The sequence below is a fragment of the Lonchura striata genome, chromosome 12, assembly GCF_046129695.1.
Source record: "Lonchura striata isolate bLonStr1 chromosome 12, bLonStr1.mat, whole genome shotgun sequence".
Taxonomy (NCBI): Eukaryota; Metazoa; Chordata; class Aves; order Passeriformes; family Estrildidae; genus Lonchura; species Lonchura striata.
In genome coordinates this window covers 23,486,206-23,505,686 of record NC_134614.1, presented here as the reverse complement: position 1 = coordinate 23,505,686, position 19,481 = coordinate 23,486,206, and the positions used below count along the sequence as shown (strand labels likewise).

General features: G+C 54.9%; 1 protein-coding gene across 2 annotated transcripts in view; it reads right to left on the bottom strand.

Annotated features, from left to right (window-relative positions):
- Positions 1-19,481, bottom strand: part of GRM7 (glutamate metabotropic receptor 7) — a 176,841-nt gene that overhangs the window by 44,723 nt on the left and 112,637 nt on the right. For both annotated transcript variants that reach the window (XM_077786197.1, XM_077786198.1), the window contains exons 5-7: positions 17,202-17,342; positions 12,433-12,633; positions 7,651-7,790 (exon numbers count right to left, since the gene is read on the bottom strand). In XM_077786197.1, coding sequence (XP_077642323.1) covers positions 7,651-7,790; positions 12,433-12,633; positions 17,202-17,342 — 482 coding nt within the window. The remainder of the gene's footprint in view (positions 1-7,650; positions 7,791-12,432; positions 12,634-17,201; positions 17,343-19,481) is intronic.

Genomic DNA, 19,481 nt, shown 5'->3' with positions numbered 1-19,481 from the left:
CCAGCACGCCATTGATGCAGGCAAAAATGCTTAATCCACAGTTTTTGCAAAAATGCTTATTATTATACATTTCTGTTGACACACAAGAAAATGGAAAATTAATTATTCTAATGCCTTTATATCTGCCTACAGCTTTGTGTTGTCTTCTTGCTAATGGAAGGGGGTGGACCGTGCATCTTCAGTATTCATCCTGCAGCCCCTGCATAATATTTTTTTTAATTAAAAAAAGAGCATGTGCTTCCTAATGTGGATTTATAACACACAGCTCTTGTCTCTTTAAATTGATCGGTTAGGGCAAAACTATCTTCTGAAAGCAGAGTTAATCCAAGGGAACTTTTTGTGCTCCCAGTCTGGAAAGGGCAGCGAGGAGAGGGAGCCCAGCTCGTGTGAGTGATTTGGAGAGCATTCCTGGCATTTATTTCTCCTCCTAATTCCCCAGCTGACTCAAGGACCAGCCTCTTCCAGTCACATTATTTGGTGCTGGTTTTCCCCTCCCAAAGCCTCAGCACATCTCGTGTGCAAGGCAGAGTAACACAGGGCAGGGAAGGAGGACGAAAGAAATACAAAATTCCGAGGGAAATTCAGCACCCGGCTCATTTAGGCCCTAATTAGATTGCTGCGGTGATATTAATAATACTAATAATATCCAATCATCCCGCTCAGGTTATGCTCAGCCAGTTGGCCCCAAAAGAACTGCAGCTCTACACAGGAAATTAAGGATGGCTGGTGGCACTGCAGCTGCCCCCAGGACAGGGAATTTTCTCCCCACTCAGGGCTGCACTGGGCAAAAACCCTGCCCTGGGGAGCTGGGACTCACCAGCTCAGGGGTACCACGGCCTGTCCCACCCTGCCAGCTGCACTTCTGGGAGGAAAAGGCCAAAATCTGCTCTTGCAAGGGAGGCTGAAGCCTGTAGAACCCTTCCCCAGCCAGTCAAATACAGGCCCTGCTACACCAGGGTGCAATCCCTGAAATTCCCTGGAATTAGCACTGGGGAGCAGCCCCAGGAGCCCTGGCCAGGGAAAGGTGGGATTGCCCAGAAAATGAGGATGCTCCATGGGAATCATCCAGCAGCACTCGCACTAAATGTGCATTTCAGTTCAGTGGAAGAAAAAAATAAATAAAAGAGGAAACCAAAGCAAAGAAAGGCTTCCTCTCACGTTGTTTCAGAGCAGACTAAAGACCCTGTGCAGCAGTTTATTTGGGGCCATTATTGTCCATCATGTGAAAAATTAGCTGGGGACACATCAAATTCCACATTATACATCTGATGTCACAGCCTTTCCTTCAGAAATCAGCATTCAGGGGCATTTAAATAGTGATTATTTCTGACCCACTCAATACATGAACCTGTCAGGAACCTCTGTGCTCTGCTTAAATGCTGGAGACTCCGAGGGCTGCTCACACGGGCCTGATGTGAGCAGAGCTTTCCATCACCCTGGGTGGGATTTCTCTCTCCTCCCTAAAGCAAACAGGCACAACACGACACATCTGTCATCATTTCTGCTCCACCACCCTCGGCGCTGGTGTTGGGATGGGACCAAAATTTCATTTTGCAAAACACAGCTGGGTCATGTTTGGGATCTACAGAAGCAGCTCAGGAGCTCCCAGAGCTGCTCATACAGTGTATTAGAGGGGTTTATTGCAAATCTGAGCAACACAAATGGAGACAAAGCAGCGAGTTTGGGCTGCTGTGAATTGCCACCAGACTCTTGGCGGCACTGGCGGTGCCAGCCCTGATGTGCCACTGAAACCTGGGCAGGTGACGTGCCAGGCTGCAGAGCTGCTGAGGTGTCACCATCCCAGGGTTAGGAGAGTCAGCAGCACCTCCTCCCACGGCAGCAAACACGAGGAGGTGAGAAAGGAGAGCCCAAAGAGAGGAGCAGCACAGGTGCCTCGGTGCCCTGGGCTCCCCAGACACAAGCCCAGCCTGCTGCTGGGGCCAGACAGAAATCACTCCCACCTCGGCACGGAGGGGCACAGGGGGCTCGGATCCGCAGGCACAAAGCCACTCGTGATTCTGCTGATGTGCTTGGGCTCTCCTCTGTGCACAGCCTGGTCCCTGCCCACAGCACTGACAGACACAGACAGACAGACAGACAGAGGACATCTCCACCCAGCCGCCCTGCCAGGGCAGGGACAGACACAGACATGAACCATGTGCTGCCACCTCCACAGCCCTGGGGAGGAGCCCCAGAGGTGCCACAGGGATGTGCTGGGCAGGAGCTGCAGGGGCCCTGCTGGGCTGGAACGAAGGGGAAAAGGGATGGAAATATTGCAGAATTCAGCTGAAGGACCTGTCAGGGGGTCTGGCTGGGAGCCTGAGCCCTGCTGGGTTACCTGGGGGCACTGAGATGCCCCATGCTGCTGAGGGGGCTGTGCCCACCTTGCCCCTGAGGAACCATGCCAGCAGCACTGCCCTGGTGCTCTGCACAGCTGGGTGAGCGTCTCCAAACACAACAAAGCACATCTGGCACTGAAGAGCCTCTCCCCGCTTTCAGATATGAAATAAAGGATATTGCACCCTCAATAACACACAAACTGACGTCGTTACTCCTGCCAAAAGCAACCAAACACGTTCATTAGCCATAAAATATCCCAGCAAAGCGTTTGCTCTTGAATATATTTGCTGACAAAACCACACTGGCCTCGCAAAAAGGCTTTACAGAGGATGTGTAGGCACAGAACCAGCACCCCTTTGGAAGAGCAGGTGATTTATTTTCTAACTCTCATTTCTTACATAACTCATTCTCAGAGTGTGTCTGCCCACAGGCCCGTGGGCACGGAAGGGAACAACACAAGACAAAGCAAAACCTCAAGTCAAGTCTTCTGCTAAACCATTTTTTTGCCATGATAGCTTTTATGAGCTCCTTGCACTCCAGTTTCCTCCTGTCTTTAGCACACTGTAATCCATCTCAGACCCCCTCAGCCTGCTTTCCCTCAGGGTTTGTATCCCCACACTTTTCCCTGTGGCATTCCCAGACCTGCAGCAGGACCCCAGCGTGTCGTGCCCTGCCAGAGCTGATGGAGCTGAGCTCCCTGCCTGCCCGGGTGCTGCTCTCTGTTGTTACTGCCTGGGCCAGTGGTCAGTCACACACAGGAAATGCCATTTCACCTCTTCAGTTCCCAGCCTGGGGCAAGATTTAACCATTGCCCTGCTGCTGTGGTGCAGCACACACCTGCAAGGGCAGCGTGCCCTGGCAGTGAGAGCTGCAGCCCCTTCCTGTGGCCAGCAGCCCTGCCCGGCCCAGGTGGGTCCCACCAGGGGTTCTGAGCTGTGCCCTTGTCTGATCAACCCCTTCCAGCAGCCAAAAGCACCAAACCCCTCTGATCAATCCAGCAGCCAAAAGCACCAAACCCCTCTGATCAATCCATCAGCCAAAAGCACCAAACCCCTCTGATCAATCCATCAGCCAAAAGCACCAAACCCCTCTGATCAATCCCTTCCTCTTATCAATCCCTTCCATCAGCCAAAGCACCAAACCCCTCTGATCAATCCATCAGCCAAAAGCACCAAACCCCTCTGATCAATCCATCAGCCAAAAGCACCAAACCCCTCTGATCAATCCCTTCCTCTTATCAATCCCTTCCATCAGCCAAAGCACCAAACCCCTCTGATCAATCCATCAGCCAAAAGCACCAAACCCCTCTGATCAATCCCTTCCATCAGCCAAAGCACCAAACCCCTCTGCTGAATCCCTTCCAGCAGCCAAAAGCACCAAACCCCTCTGATCAATCAATCAACCAAAAGCACCAAACCCCTCTGATCAATCCCTTCCATCAGCCCAATGTACCAAACCCCTCTGATCAATCCATCAGCCAAAAGCACCAAACCCCTCTGCTCAATCCCTTCCATCAGCCCAATGTACCAAACCCCTCTGATCAATCCATCAGCCAAAAGCACCAAACCCCTCTGCTCAATCCCTTCCAGCAGCCAAAAGCACCAAACCCCTCTGAACAATCCATCAGCCAAAAGCACCAAACCCTTCTGATCAATCCCTTCCATCAGCCCAATGTACCAAACCCCTCTGATCAGTCCCTCCTGGGGCAGGGAGGCAGCAGCACAGGGCCCTTCAGTGCTCTGAAAAATTCCCTTCCACTGGGCTGCCAGTCCATCCTGCAGGTCGAAATAATGAAAGGTGTTTGTGGCACGAGGGATTGCAGAGCTGAACGAGGGGACAAACCCAAGGTCCATTTCTGCACACGCAGCAGGGCACGGGAGCAGCTCCAGGAGCCCGGGGTGCCAGGAGCTCCCAGCTCCCCCCTGCTCAGCCATGTGCAGCTCCTTCTGCAAGGACTGCTCTGAGCAGCACCCACAGCCCCGGAGCTCAGCCAGGCTGTGGGTGGGACTGTCCCCACGTGTCACCCAGGCACCAAAGTGGCACCTGCAGGGACGGGAGCGGGTGCAGAGCGTCCCCACAGCGCCAAAGCACAAACTCCATCTGCTCTGAACACATCCTGCTCCAGAGGAAGAGCCCAAAACCCAGAACGAGCCCAAGAAAACAAAAACCTTCACAAACAGGAATCAAATTCAACACGTTATTTTAGAAAAATACCATCTGTTGGCAGAATATCCCTGAGCAACAAACATCACTGAAGAGGTGCTTGGAACCAACTCCAATTCAAATATTTTATCAAAAAAAAGTAGGTACAGCCAGGTCTCTCGCCAGCAGGTTAGACAGATAATTACTCTCTTCACCAGCTCACTATTCATAACATTTGTTTCCAAATTCCCTAACAGAGATGTTTATGGCATGTAAATTGATTAGTCTGAGCCCAAACATTCAGGAGGTGTTGAAGTGAGCAGGTTCCACGAAAATTGCACAGAGGATTACAGAGTTATTAAATGTTTTTGGGGAAAAAAGGATTGCAGGGTGGAAGCTGAATCCCATGTCCCTGTCCCTGTCCTGCAGCAAAGGCTCCCCCTGCTCCGGGGGCAGCACTGACCCCAGTCACCCCACCCCAAACCCTGAGCCTCTTGCTGCTTCCAAGCAAGGTTTTGTTTCCCATTCTGCTCCCCAGGCAAGGAGCAGCATCAGCTCCTTGCCCAGGGACAGGGAATTGTGCAGGAGCCCACGGCACGTCCCCGGGGCTTGATGAGGGAGCTGGGTCCAAGAACAGCTGTGTCCATGGAACCACACTGATAATTATCAGGAATTATCGATACCACTCACCTCCAGGCACTCTGGCAGGGCTGCAGGTCCCTGATTGCTGGGGGACATCAGAAAAAGGGCAGCAGCCCTGTGAGGGCTCCGTGAGCACAGCCCTGAGCCAAACCCGCTCTGCTCCCTGACCCAAACCTGCTGTGTCCCACAGCCCTGACCCAAACCTGCTCTGCTCCACAGCCCTGACCCAAACCTGCTCTGCTCCACAGCCCTGAGCCACCTGCAGTGCCAGGGCACAGCCAGGAGCAAGGCAGGGGTGTCTGCTCCTCCATCCCTGCTGCAGTGCACTGAAGAGAGCTGCAGTGCCCTTACCTGTGGGGTGAGAGCTGCAGTGAGAGCTGCAGTGCCCTTACCTGTGGGGTGAGAGCTGCAGTGAGAGCTGCAGTGCCCTTACCTGTGGGGTGAGAGCTGCAGTGCCCTTACCTGTGGCTGTCACAGCTGCAGTGCCCTTACCTGTGGCCGTGAGAACCTTTTCCATTCCAGGGGATGCTGCCCAGCCTGCCCAGAGTGCCAAAGCTCTGGGGAGCAGCAGCATGGCACTGCCAGCCCCAAAGCAGCCCCTGCACCAGCACCCCTGCCCTGCCCTTCCCTCGTGCTGTTGGAGAAATAAATCTGGGGAGAATCCCCTGAAGGGTCATTGCCACAACAATGACTGAAGAGAAATCGCATCCTCTGCTAGTTTTCCCTGGGATGCACTTAATAGAATTTATTTTGGTTATTTCCAGGAATCCTCGACTTCTCTAGACTCCACAATTGTCTTTATTATTGCAAGAAATAATCCGATAATACAAAAGGGACTATCTTAGATATATATTTGTGTGAGAAACTGGGACACTTGAGTGATTAGAAGGGAAGTTAGCGAGAGAATCTCAACTACTGCTGTGACCCTGTGGCCAGGAGGCTACGAGGGTGAGGAAAGAGGTCTTTTTATGGAAACATTTAGCACAACAACAGGAATACAAATCGAGCTCCATTAATTTAGCTTTAAATTTTAATGGACCAGGATGTGCAGTTTACATAAAGAAGGATTTGCTTGATAAAATATTAATATTTTTTGCTAAAAGAACTGAAAAGTGCAAGTTAATATAGGTTTCCTTATATAGAACATTAGAAGCTGAAAAGCCCTGAAAGAGCAAATCAAACACAGAAAATAAAAACGAGCCAAATTTCAAGGAGAATAAAATATTGTTTGTGATCAGCCTGCAGGAGTGGACCCCCGGTGACCCCACATTATTTACCTGATTTAGCAAAAACCATGAAAACATTAAAAATAGAAAGAGTTGTGCCTTTGGTTCCACCCAGGGGATGGCTGTGGCCCCTGAGGGCAGCCCATGGCTTGGCCCAGGCACTGGGGCTGGGGGAGCCCGGGTGTCCCCACAGGTCCCAGGACAGCGTGTGACACTGGGGACAGGGAGAGCCCGGGCTGGGAGCACCCCTGGGTCAGCCTGGGGTCACCCTGGGTCAGCCTGGGTCACTGTGGGGTCACCTTGGGTCACCCGGTGTCACCCCTTTGGGTCATCCCCTGGGTCGCCCCTATGTCACCCCTTGGGTCACCCCCTGGGTCACTGTGGGGTCACCCCTGGGTCACCACTGGATCATCCGCTTGGGTTATCCCCTGAGTCACCTCTGTGTCACCTCCTGGGTCACTGTGGGGTCACCCCCCCTGCCAGCCCCTGGCTCCCCGCAGTGTGTCCTGGCCACCTCTGGAGGGGTGTCAGGGCTGGGCCGTGTCACCCAGCCTGTCCTGCCCCTTCCAGAGGAGATGTGGCAGCAGAGGCACAGGAGGAGCCACAGGAGGAGCCACGGCACCCCCAGAATTCCCGGTGCCCCTGGGGTGGGCAGGCTGGCTGGGGGAGGCGACCCTGCCTCCACAAGCAGATTTCCCCTCAGGAACGCCTCGCTCTGCCTCGCCCCGTGGCTGAGGAGCCCAGGCGACCCGAAAAGGGCCTTTAGAAGGGTGCCAGCAGCGCTGCACAGGGAGCCAGGCACAGAGCCTGGCACACTTCTCCAGCAGCAAAGGGCACAAGCCAAGCAGGACCCTGCACCCAGCCAGGCACTGGCAGCCTCAGCCTCCCACCACCACTCCTGCTTTTCTTCCTGGGAAACATCAAAGCGTGTTTGAGCACCTGCTCCCCAGGGCCTGCTTTCCTTTCGGCACCATCAAAAGCACCCCTGGAGAAGTGACTCACTGCACAAACATCTCACTGCAGCTTTCCAAAGACAAGAAAACCGAAAAGCATCCGCGAGCGAAAGCCCGGCGGTTTCAGAGGACAACAAACCACAGCTTCACCTCTCGAGCTGGTGGCTGGGGCTGCAGACGCAGCAGTGATAAAACTGGCATGGGCACCTCACATCCCTGCTGGGCTGAGGAGCTTTGGCTCTCTGGGCACCGGGGAAGGCTCAGGGCAGACGAGGGGAGACAAACCATCTGTGGAGCTGTGAGGAGCAGCAATTCCCACCCAGAGCCCACGGGAGCAGGGGACTCACGTTGAGCTGGAGGTCGTCTGTCCACTGGCCCACCAGGCGGTAGCCGGGCGTGCTGGTGTTGCTGCTGTGGTACTGGAAGATGTCGTAGCGCCCCGGGGCATCGCCGTTCTTGTTGAACATCACTGGAGTGCCAGCACTGCCTGGGGAAGGAAAGGAGGAAAATCCAACCAGCCAGCACCACACCTTCAGCCAGACTTTCATCGCCAGGCTTTCGTGGGAGCTTTCACACTGGAAACGCGTTCCAGACCAAGGCTGTCCAGGCTGCAGCCAACAGGGCGGGCACTTGGGATGCTGCCATCACCCAGCCCTGCCCCACACCCAGGCCTGCCCCACACCCAGGCCTGCCCCACGCACCCAGCCCTGTTCCACACCCATCCCTGTCCCACGCACCCAGCCCTGCCCCACGCACCCAGCCCTGCCCCACGCACCCAGCCCTGCCCCACACCCATCCCTGCCCCACGCACCCATCCCTGCCCCACGCACCCAGCCCTGCCCCACGCACCCAGCCCTGCCCCACACCCATCCCTGCCCCACGCACCCAGCCCTGCCCCACGCACCCAGCCCTGCCCCACACCCATCCCTGCCCCACGCACCCAGCCCTGCCCCACGCACCCAGCCCTGCCCCACGCACCCAGCCCTGCCCCACACCCAGCCCTGCCCCACGCACCCAGCCCTGCCCTGCCCGCTGCCTGGAACAAACCCAGCCTGCCCAGTTGAGCCTCCCCTCACCCTGCCCTGCCCATGACCAGAAATGTCAGAAGGCTTTTCCCTCTGCCCTGCAGCAAAACCACTCCTGGGCATGCAGCCTCTACAGGCTGCCTCCCCCAAGAAAATGAACATCTGCTCCTGGGATGCCAGCCTCGACTGGCATCCAGAAATAGCCTCCTCCTCCTCCTCCTCAACATCTTCCATTCCCGGCATCGTGGGCATGAGAGGCCAGAGCAACCTTTGGGAAGAGCTCTCCCTGTGCACCCCCTGATCCCGGAAAAGCACTCCCTGTGCACCCCCTGATTTGGGAATAGCACTCCTTGTGCACTCCCTGATTTGGGAAGAGCATTTCCTGTGCACTCCCTGATTTGGGAATAGCACTCCTTGTGCACTCCCTGATTTGGGAAGAGCATTTCCTGTGCACTCCCTGATTTGGGAAAAGCACTCCTTGGGCACTCCCTGATTTGGGAAGAGCATGACTTGTGCAGTCCCTGATTTGGGAAAAGCACTCCCTGATCTGGGAAGAGCTCTCCCTGTGCACTCCCTTCTCCAGGAAAAGCTCTCACTGAGCACTCCCTGATTTGGGAAAAGCTCTCCCTGAGCACTGCCTGATCTGGGCTCTGTGGCACTGCCACGGGAGTGTTGTGGCAGACCCAGAGTAGGACCCTGAACTGATTTATTGACCGTGACAAACACGGGCTGGTGCCCTGTGTGCTGGCACAGCCGGAGCTGCCCCGACTCCTGAGCTCAGGTGGGTTCCCAGGAGCTGCCCCAACACCTGAGCTCAGGTGGGCTCCCAGCAGGACCCTGCATGTACATCTCCACGGCTGGCCAGGAACCCTCCCAGAGCAGAGCCCAAAGCACTGCCTCGTTTCCTCAGAGCTCCAGCAGCGACCTTCCCAGTGACATTTCTTTCCAGACATATTGAAATAGGTTTCGGTAGGGCAGAGTAATATTGTGTCAAGATTGAAGATTATGACAATCCTCCAGCATATCTATATTCAAAGCTTCCTCCTCCTGTCTAACTTTTTTCCCCTAAAGCAATGAAAAAATCTCTCCTGTTGTAGCACTGAACTTTAAGATTATCGTTTTCTCCATGATTCCCATTCTTCATTGAATTCCAGGGAGTGACAAAAAGATTTGAAGGAGTGAATTAGCATAGTCTCCATTCCAGCCCTGGTAAATTGTTTCCTGTCTCTCCTACAATCCTCTGAGATCAGATACAAATTCAGTTCAAAGGCTGGTACAGGAAATCTCCCACTGAAATCTCTCCTGGCTGGTTCCTAGTGAGCGCCAGGCAGATATTTAATTGTCATTACGGATTCATGCAGCCGGAATACATTTGAGTAGAAACACTTAGAGTCAATCAGAAGCAATGGCTGTAATTCCCTGGCTCCTCAGGAAAGGCAGCAAAGTGCTAAATGGGATTTGGCTGAGCACGACTCTTAGGGCTGCTTGGGGTGAGCTAGGCTCAGCTTTGTCAGGGCTGACAAGAACAGGACAGGAACGGCAGGAGCTCGGCTGGGGCTCCCAAAATTCAAGAGACACACACGGGAAGGTGCAGCGCTGCTGCCAGGAGGCAGGTGGAGGATGGACACCCCAAAGGCAGTGCTGGGACAGACCCTCAGGGGACACAGCCAGAACACAGCACAGCCCTCCAGGGAACAGCACCCAACCCCAGAAAAGGCACTGAAGTGGCCTGGGACACCCGTGGCTCCAGCAGGGCTGCACAGCACCCTGGGCTGGGCACTGCAGAGACAGAACCACGGAATTACAGAACCACAGAATTCCTGAATCACTGAATCAGTGAATCACAGAATCACAGAATTACAGGATCACAGAATTCCCAAATCACAGAGTCACAGAATGACAGAACTACAGGATCACTGAATCATGCAATCACGGAATCACAGGATCACAGAATCAGTGAATCACAGAATCACTGAGTCAGTGAATCACAGTCACAGAGTCACAGAATGATGAGGTCTGAGATCAAGTCCAACCCATGCCCTCACACCTCAACAGACCATAGCACCAAGTGCCATGTCCAGTCTTTTTTAAACACATCCAGAGGTGGTGATTCCACCACCTCCCTGGGAAGACAATTCCAGTATTTTATTATTATTTCTGTGAAATTTTTTTTCCTAATATCCAACCTGTACCTTCCCTGCCGTAGCTGAGGCTGTGTCCTCTTGTTCTGTCAGTGCTGCCCGGGGGCAGAGACCGACCCCACCTGTCTGCAACCTCCTTTCAGGAGTTGTGGAGAGCAATGAGGGCACCTCTGGGCCTCCTCTTCTCCAGGCTGAACAGCCCCAGCTCCTTCAAACATTCCTCACAGGTTTGTGTTCCCTCTCCAGCCTCGGTGCCTCCTCTGGACCAGAGGACAGGGTGCCAGGGCCCGGGGCACGGCTGTGCAGGGCAGGAGCAGCCAGCCTGCTGCAGAGCTCTGTGCCAGTGACACAGCCAGGCTGGGGGAGATGCAGGGAGCAGCTGGGAGAGGGCAGCGCTGTGACCTCGGGCAGAAGTGTCCCTCTCCTGCCTTTGGAGCTGCAGTAATTGGGCTCCAGCCAAGCTCTGCTCAGCAGGGCCAGCCTCCTTAACCTCTGGGTGAGGCTCTGGAGCCCTTTCTGTGCCACCTGGCTGCAGGCTCTGTCAGTCCTGCTTTGCATCACTGCAGCGCTCCAGCCCCGGCTCCGGCTCCTTTCATGAAATAATGGAATTAATACAAAGTGATGTATGCAAACCTCATCACAGAGAGGAAACAGGCGTTTCAGAAATAACCCTTGATCTTCCAGTCATTAAAACATGTTGTTATTCTACTGGTTTTTGATCATTTAGGATTTATCTTCTTTCTGTTAAGATTTCCCAGATTTTGCTGAGCCCAGTAAGCAGTTCAGAACCTCTGCCAGTCTCCAGGCTGCAGCTTCTTGCTCATGCAGAGCTGTGACAATTTAATTCAGTCCCCAACAAAGGAGCTGCCTTCTCCCCACACAGGCACAGGGCACTTGCCACCTGCAGGAAGCCCTCAAACCCAGACAGAGCCCGACTGAATTTGCAGGGTTTCGATCTCTTAATCACTGCAAGATGAGAAATGAATTATGGAGAGGACAGGAGTGACACAGGTGTCACCAGCCAGGGTGTTTGGTACTCAGGGCACGTTCCTGCCAGTTTGGGCACCTGAGGGGCTCCCATGAACAGCATCCTCAGCCTTTCACTGCCAAAACACAGCTGCACTTCCAAACTTCCAGAATTTCATTGCCTGAGCACTTGAGGTTTAAACTCTCCCATATCTTGGGCCTTTTGTCCTCCAGGACATGATCACAAAATGCACGCTGAGCTCCTCGCTCAGACCCAGCCTCTCTCCATCACAGCCTCGCTGCAGCCCTGGCTGCACTGCTGGCAGCACCTCTGCAAGGAGGGCCAGAGCCAGGGCAGGGCCAGCAGGGTCTGCTCAGGGTGATCTCAGCTCAGGGCAGGGCCAGCAGGGTCTGCTCAGGGTGATCTCAGCTCAGGGCAGGGCCAGCAGGGTCTGCTCAGGGTGATCTCAGCTCAGGGCAGGGCCAGCAGGGTCTGCTCAGGGTGATCTCAGCTCAGCCCAGGGTGGTCCCAGCCCAGCCCAGGGTGGTCCCAGCTGCACGGGGCTGAGCAGAGCTGCTCCCAGCAGCAGCATGCCCAGCTCTGGGGACACTGAGAGCAGCAGGGGGACAGGGCCACACTGCTCCTGTCACACACAGCCCCACTGCCCTGCTCGGGAGGGGACACACATCAGCACCGTGTGCAGGGATCTGCTCCCAGAGCAACAGAGCAGCCCCTGCCCAGCCCCAGCTCCATGGGGCAAGCAGGGGACGGGGGGGCAGCAGGGGACAGGGGGGTTAGTAGGTGACCAAGGGATGTCAGTAGGTGGCTGAGGGATGGTCAATAGGGGATGAGGGGCATCAGTAGGTGACAGGGGGATGTCAGTAGGTGACCAAGGGATGTCAGCAGGTGACAGGGGTATCAGCAGGTGACGGGGGAATGTCAGTAGGTGGGTGACAGGGGTGCCAGCAGGGCACAGCGTGGCCGGCCGTGTCTCACCGTTGAAGTTGACGCTGCGGATGTACTTGAGCAGCCTCTTGCCGCCGGCGCGCTCCATCTCGGGGCACAGCCCGGCGCTCTCGGCGCACAGGTCGCGGTTCATGTGGTGCAGGGCGTGGGCCATGGCGTACACGGCATCGATCACGAACTGCACCTTCCCCTCCTGCTCGTAGTGCGAGTCCTTCCCGATGCGCTCCTGCCCTGCGGGGACACGGCGACACTCAGGGACACGGCGCAGCGCTGGCCCCGGGAGCCGCGCCGCGCTCGGAGCGTAAAACCCGCTGGGCTGCGGGTTATTGACTCCAACACGGCCGAGCCTCCGTCCCTGTGCCCGAATCACCGACCCGCAGCGACCCAGAGAAACAAACCCTGCCCCGCTCCCCGACACGAGCCCCGATTCCGCAGGGAGCGGCTCGGAGCCGGCCCCGAGTTCGGGATGCTCCGGGAGCCGGCCCCGAGCCCGGGATGCTCCCGGAGCCGGCCCCGAGCTCGGGATGCTCCCGGAGCCGGTCCCGAGCCCGGGATGCTCCCGGAGCCGGCCCCGAGCTCGGGATGCTCCCGGAGCCGGCCGCGGGCTCGGGATGCTCCCGGAGCCGGCCCCGGGCTCGGGATGCTCCCGGAGCCGGCTCCGCAGCAGGGAGCATTTACAGGGGGCACAGCTGAATTTAAAGCCTGCCGGTTTGCTCTGCTGCAAGTCCCGGGCCCTAACTGAAAATTAACGGGCAATTAACGGGCAATTAGCGGGCAATTAGCGGCACTCGGGATGCTCCCGTCACTGCCACCCCTGCTCCCCGGCCTGCAGAGGTCCTGCCGAATGCCATCAGTGCCTCCGAAATGCCGCAGCAGGAGAGGAGGGAGTGATGGAAGAGCTGAGCCTGAACACCGAAGGTTCGGCTCCAGCCTGACTCCCTCCCGGGCTGCAGAAGGAGGTGCGGCGTGGTGGCCACGGCCACAGGTGGCCCCTGTGCCCTTCTGCTCACCTGAACAGCTCAGGGGGCTCTGCAATTAGGCAGCAAACCAAGCAGGGTTTTCGGAGCCTGGAACAGGCACTGCAGGCTGAGAATCAGGAATCTGATTTATTCCTTCCCCTGGAACTGTCCATTAACTCCTGGCAGTGCCCAGGGCCAGGCTGGACACTGGGGCTGCAGCAGCTGGGACAGTGGGAGGTGTCCCTGCCATGGCAGGGTGGCACTGATGGGATTTAGGGTCCCTTCCCACCCAAACCATTCCATGGTTCCATGATGGTTGAAACACCCTCTACCAACCCCCCCCAGTTTCAAATCTCAGCTCCTCTGGAAGCCCTGAAATCCTGCAAAGAGTCACAAAAAGTGACTTCCCAGCTGGTGAAGTTCCAGGCAGGATCCTTTTCATTATTCACTCCCTCTCATTGATTACAGAACTTATCAGGATTTCAAGCCCTGACAAGGAAAATGCTTTTAAGTGGTTTCAGCTCTGTAACCAAATGAGCAATGCAGCAGGAATGGATGCCAGGGGAGGGGATTGGCATTGAAATGCTGCACACAAACACTGATAAGCCACAGCAAGTTCCAGAAGCACAGCTGGGCACACGCACAGCAGGGGGAAAACCTGCAGCAGTGAAGAGATCTGGGAGAGGAACCCAAGCAAAATGCACCTGGAAAAACCCCAGAGCAATGTAACAGTGTCCAAACACAAAAATTGTACAGATTTTTAAATCTTAATAGAATTTCCAAGAACAAGGATGCTTCCCTGTGCTGGAACAGCCACTTAGCTGGGTATTAAACATCAAGATTACAGAACTTATCAGGATCAACAACTGTGAACAGTAAATCCAGATGTGGAGACAAATGTAGCTGCTCCCCCCAAACATGTCTGAATTTACACAGCTGGGAGCTGTCCTTCACCAAAAGAGGCTGAGCTACCTCCTAAAGAGATTCTACTGCAATTAGAAGTTGAACCCAAATCTGAAGCAGCAAAGAACCTGCAGAGCAAATGTTACGATTACAAAATGTTATGGACCAAATATTCTGTGGACTTCAAAAAGACCAGTAAATAACCAAATAAATAGGCCTGTCTGAACAGTGTTCCCTCCAGTTTGTGTCGCCCTCCTGCTGTTGCAGTGAGCAGCAAATCAGGCCCAAAGTCCATTTCCAGGCAGGAATAAACCAAAAGTGACGAGCACAGTTTTAATTCCAACTCCAGCATTATTGTGGGGAACATTTCCCCCTCTGAGGCTGAGCTGAAGAAGTCAGGCAGAACGTTTTACCACAGGCTCCAGGAACAGCTTCCCAAGAATGATAGCACAGAAATTCAATTATTAATTACTCTGCAGGAGAAGGAAGCTCCCAAAAGGCACCAAGCTCCTCCAGCAGAAAGCAGCAGGAGCAGTGCTGTGGGTGCCTCTGGGGAAGGGGCAGGAGAGACCCCCCAGCACAGACCTGGCAGGACATCCTGGGGGTCCCACGGAGGGAAGGCTGGAGAACCAACCCAAAAAATGGGTGCAGCAAGAAACCAGGAGCCCCTCTGTGCTGTCAGAACAAAACCATGGAAAGGAAAAGCAAACCCCATCCACACCATTTCTGCTCCTCTTTGAATTGCACCATTCCTGCTTCTCTTTGAGAACTGCACCATTCCTGCTTCTCTTTGAGAACTGCACCATTTCTGCTCCTCTTTGAGAACTGCACCATTTCTTTTCCTCTTTGAGAACTGCACCATTTCTGCTCCTCTTTGATCTGCACCATTTCTGCTCCTCTTTGAGAACTGCACCATTTCTGCTCCTCTTTGAGAACTGCACCATTTCTGCTCCTCTTTGAGAGCTGCACCATTTCTGCTCCTCTTTGAGAAGAAAGTGCTTTTCTGCTTTTTTTTTTTACCGTGGAGATCTGCAGGAGCCACCCAGCACCATGATTTGCCTCAGCAGTGAGGCAGCTGACACCTGGCACACTTGAACACAACGTGATTTCAGGAGAACACACTTCTGTCCCGCGGGTTTGCAACGAGCACCTTGGGATGTCAGGAGAAGGATGGAACACAAAAGCAGTTTATTGACACGAGCTTTTTTTGCTTCCAAAGGATCTGTTTGAAGGTGGTGACAAACAGTTTAACCCTCCCTTCCCACTCGAGGCTCGAGTGCTCATCATCCTGGTTCCTCGCAGGAGAGCAGCGCTGCAGCAAAGCAGGGAAGGAAGCTGCCAGAGCAGAGTGCTGGGAACAGAGAGGAAGAATGGAGAAGGGCACTCGTTCCAGCAGCAGGGAGATCAGCTTTGAGGAGTGCCGGGCTGCCTCCCTCGTCCCCACGCGGGCAGCGTTAACGCCAGGGCAGGAGCTGCCCCTTCCCACTGCCCCTCCTGCGGCCGGTCCCTCTGCACCCACGGCCACCACCACACACCACAGGGCATGCCTTGGCAGGAATAAACAGGACCTCTAGGACAATTCTTATGGCATATCATTCACACAGACAGACACCAAAATCCCCTGCGCCGGTGCTCACGCGAGATGAGTTCAGAGACTGCTTCAGCTCCTGAGGAATTAAACACATTTTCAAAGGGTCTCACACAATAGTGCTGCTGAGAACCTGGTGATAGTCATCATTAACAAGAGATTTAATTTGCAGATTGCAGAGCACTCACGGTATGGAACGGGCAGCTCTTATTTGCACCAGGTGGAATTGGGCAGGGAAACAGCCCCTGTTCAGTCAGCCCCAGCAGCAGGACCCTGTCCCCACGCAAACAGGGACAGACAGAGCCCCGAGGGCTCCGAGGGCTTCTGCACATCAGCTCTGCACCTGCAAGGAGCTGAGAACCACGGCTCAGAGCCTCCACCAGCCTGCCAGGGCAAATACTGTCACCTGGAGGAGCAGGGGGTGGCAGGAGGCCTCTGTGCAGTGAAATCCCTGCCCTGTCACCCGACAAAGCCCTCCAGGACCTGTGACAGCTCTGCAGACACAGAACCCCCTGGCCCAGTGTCAGCCACCAGCTCTCTAATATTAGAGACAAAAGTTGATCTCAGCACCACCCAGCAGTCCCCATGGGATTTCTTGGGGAAGGCAGAGGAGCTTTAAAATTTCTCCTGTATAGCAGACAAAGCATCGGATAACACTCCAACCCAACCTCCCTCCCCACTCCTCTGGGTAGGATGTGTGTCCAGCAGTGCTGAGCTGCTCCCTGCACACTCCTCTGGGCAGGATGTGTGTCCAGCAGTACTGAGCTGCTCCCTCTCCACTCCTCTGGACCAGTTTTCATCAGTTTTCAGTCAAAGCAGAACAAATCTTCCCAAGAACTGATTTCCCCCCATCACAGCTCAAGGCAATCATCCAACATGACACATTTCAGCTGCTGCTGGGAAATCTGGAGGGGCTGGGGGAAGGCTGGGGTGGCCACCACACACAGCCCTGGCTGTGGCTGCTGTGTCACAGAGGCAGATTCTGCCCAATGCCTCTCCAGGGTGCTCTGATCATGGAATCCCAGGATGGGTTGGGTTGGGGGGACCTTGCAGATCATCAAAGTGACACCTAGGACACCTCCCACTGCCCCAGGAGCTCCAGCCCCAGTGTCCAGCCTGGCCTTGGGCACTGCCAGGATCCAGGGGCAGCTCCAGCTGCTCTGGGCACCTGTGCCAGGGCTGCCCACCCTGCCAGGGGAAGAATTCCTTCCTAAATTGTTCCATCCTCCATCTAAAACAAACCAACACTGCAGCCACCCTTCACTGAAATAAAAGCATTCCTGGCCCATGTTGCCCAGCAGAGGAGGGGAAGGAGAAGAGGAAGGAGGAGGGGGGGATGAATTAATTACCTGTGCATTTCCTGTCCGTGTCCTCCTTCTTGGAGCCAGTGATGGTCAGCTTGCAGTTGAAGTTCTCCTCCCAGTACTCTGCAAACCACACGTTCCTCCTGTTGTTCTCCAGGGTGCGAGAGGTGAAATAGGTGTCAAAGCCTGCAGGAGAGGGCACGGCTGAGCCCTGGCTGCCCTGCACGGGGAGCTGGGCATGGGCACAGACAGAAATGTCTCTGGCACTGCCCTCGGGCCTCCCCCAGCACCCGCACACGGCTCTGGCCACGTCAGGTCACCATGGGGAGAGAAAAAATCCAGTTTCCTCTGCATCCTGCAGGAGAATGACTCTAACTACCAGGTGTAAAACTGGGCAAGACAAATGTAAAACAGATCAATATTTTGAAAAGTTATGAGGAAAAAGCAGGGAATAGAGATGTTACCAGTAAGGAGTGGAAATAAATGATATGGTGCAGCTGACATTGGGCTGAGCTTGACACTAATCTTGCTCTTGGCCTGCCCAGAGGAGGCATCTCCATCTCAGCAGGCTTTACCAGCACCTGTGTGCCCACAAACCCCCACTGGAGCCAGCAGCACCCTCCCACAGCATTCATGCCCTACTGCTGCCCCTCTGCCCTGGGTGTGCCCTGGCAAACTCGGTTTGCACGGGCAAAGATCAGTCAGGGCACTCTGTGTGCCCACACACAGCCTGGTGTCCTTCCTCGTGCCTCTTCTCCCGTGCAGCTGAAGCCACTCTCTGCTCAGGGGGAGCAGGGGCACAGCCCTGAGCTCCTGGCACGGGGCACGGCAGCTGTGCCACCTGTGCTTGTCACTGGAGGTCTCACATTCAGTCAAAGAGAAAAGAGGAAATTTCTAACCAGGCAGAGGCCTGAGAAAGTGCTGAGAAAGAATCTAAATAAGGTTCTTTTTCTCTCTTGTTGTTCATGTTTAAGTTTAAGTTCTACCACTGTGCATCATGCACTGTGCACCAATGGTGTGGCTGGTTTCACCTCAGGACCAATGGAGCTGGTCTGCATGAGCTCTGTATAGAGAGAGGCATTTTGAAATAAATCAGAGTTCTGCTCTCTCGTCTTGTGACTCAGAGTCTCTTCATTCCCATCCTTCCTCAACAGCGTCATGTCACCGGTGTTTGTCACCTGTGTTTGTCACTGGTGTTTGTCACCTGTGTTTGTCAGACACTGGTGTTTGTCACTGGTGTTTGTCACCGGTGTCTGTCACCTGTGTTTGTCACTGGAGCTCCAGAGGTGCCTCCAACAGGTGATGCTGCTCCAGCCTGCAGCCCTGTCACAGCTCCTGGCAGCCCAAACCCTGCTGGTCCCCAGGCTCTCCAGAGGCAGCTGTACCCCAGAGCTCGCTGCCCCTGCAGCTTTGTGGCTGTGTCCTTTGTGCTTGTGCCTTTGTGTCCTCCTGTGCTGTGCCAGTCCTCCCTGTCCTCCTGTGCTGTGCCAGTCCCTCCAGGAGCAGATCTCACCCGCCTGGGGCTGCACGGGCAGCAGCAGAGCTCTGCTCGTGCCCTGACTTTCTAAGGTGTGAAGTTTTCTTTTATAGTTCTTTTCAAAGTTTTAAAGTTCTTTTAAAAGTTTCCCATGCCTTCTGATAATGTTTACGCATTTCCACTGGAGTTCTCATTAACTGTTCATGTAAATAATGATTGCTTTGCATTCTTCTTTGTGGGAGGACAGAATTGATGGTGTTGGTTGGACCAGTGTGGTTGGAGAGGTGGCAATTCCATCCTCCAATCCACTGCCACTTTTGGAATTTATCTATTGCGAGGCCAGAAATAAAACTGGCTCTTTTTCTCCTTTGACCTTACCAAGCTCCTGTGTGCTCACTCCGTGCCCAGCAGTGGCACTGCCTGCACCCAGAGCCTCTGCTCCTGCCCACCCACAACCCAGCTCCAGCCCGGGCACAGCGAGAGCTTTTTGTTGCACTGAGGAAGCCGTGGAGGAATTCAAACACCCAAATCCGAAACCTGGCTGAAGCAGACCCGGGGTGGAGGGAGTTGGGAATGCTGGCTGTGCCCACGGGAGCTCCGGGGTCAGTGATCTGCCATCCTACAAGTGCAAACCCCCGGGGAGGGGCATCTCAGGGGTGCTTCCCCACCCCTGGGCACTTGGGCAGAGGATGGGAGCAAGGATGGGAGCAAGGATGGGAGCAAGGATGGGAGCAAGGAGCTCCCCCAGGCACCCCCGGCACTGCCCCATTGCAGCTCTGCAGTTGGGGAGGCTGCAGACACTCCTTCCATGGCCAGGGGAGCTCCTGGCACTGCAGCCGAGGCTTTCC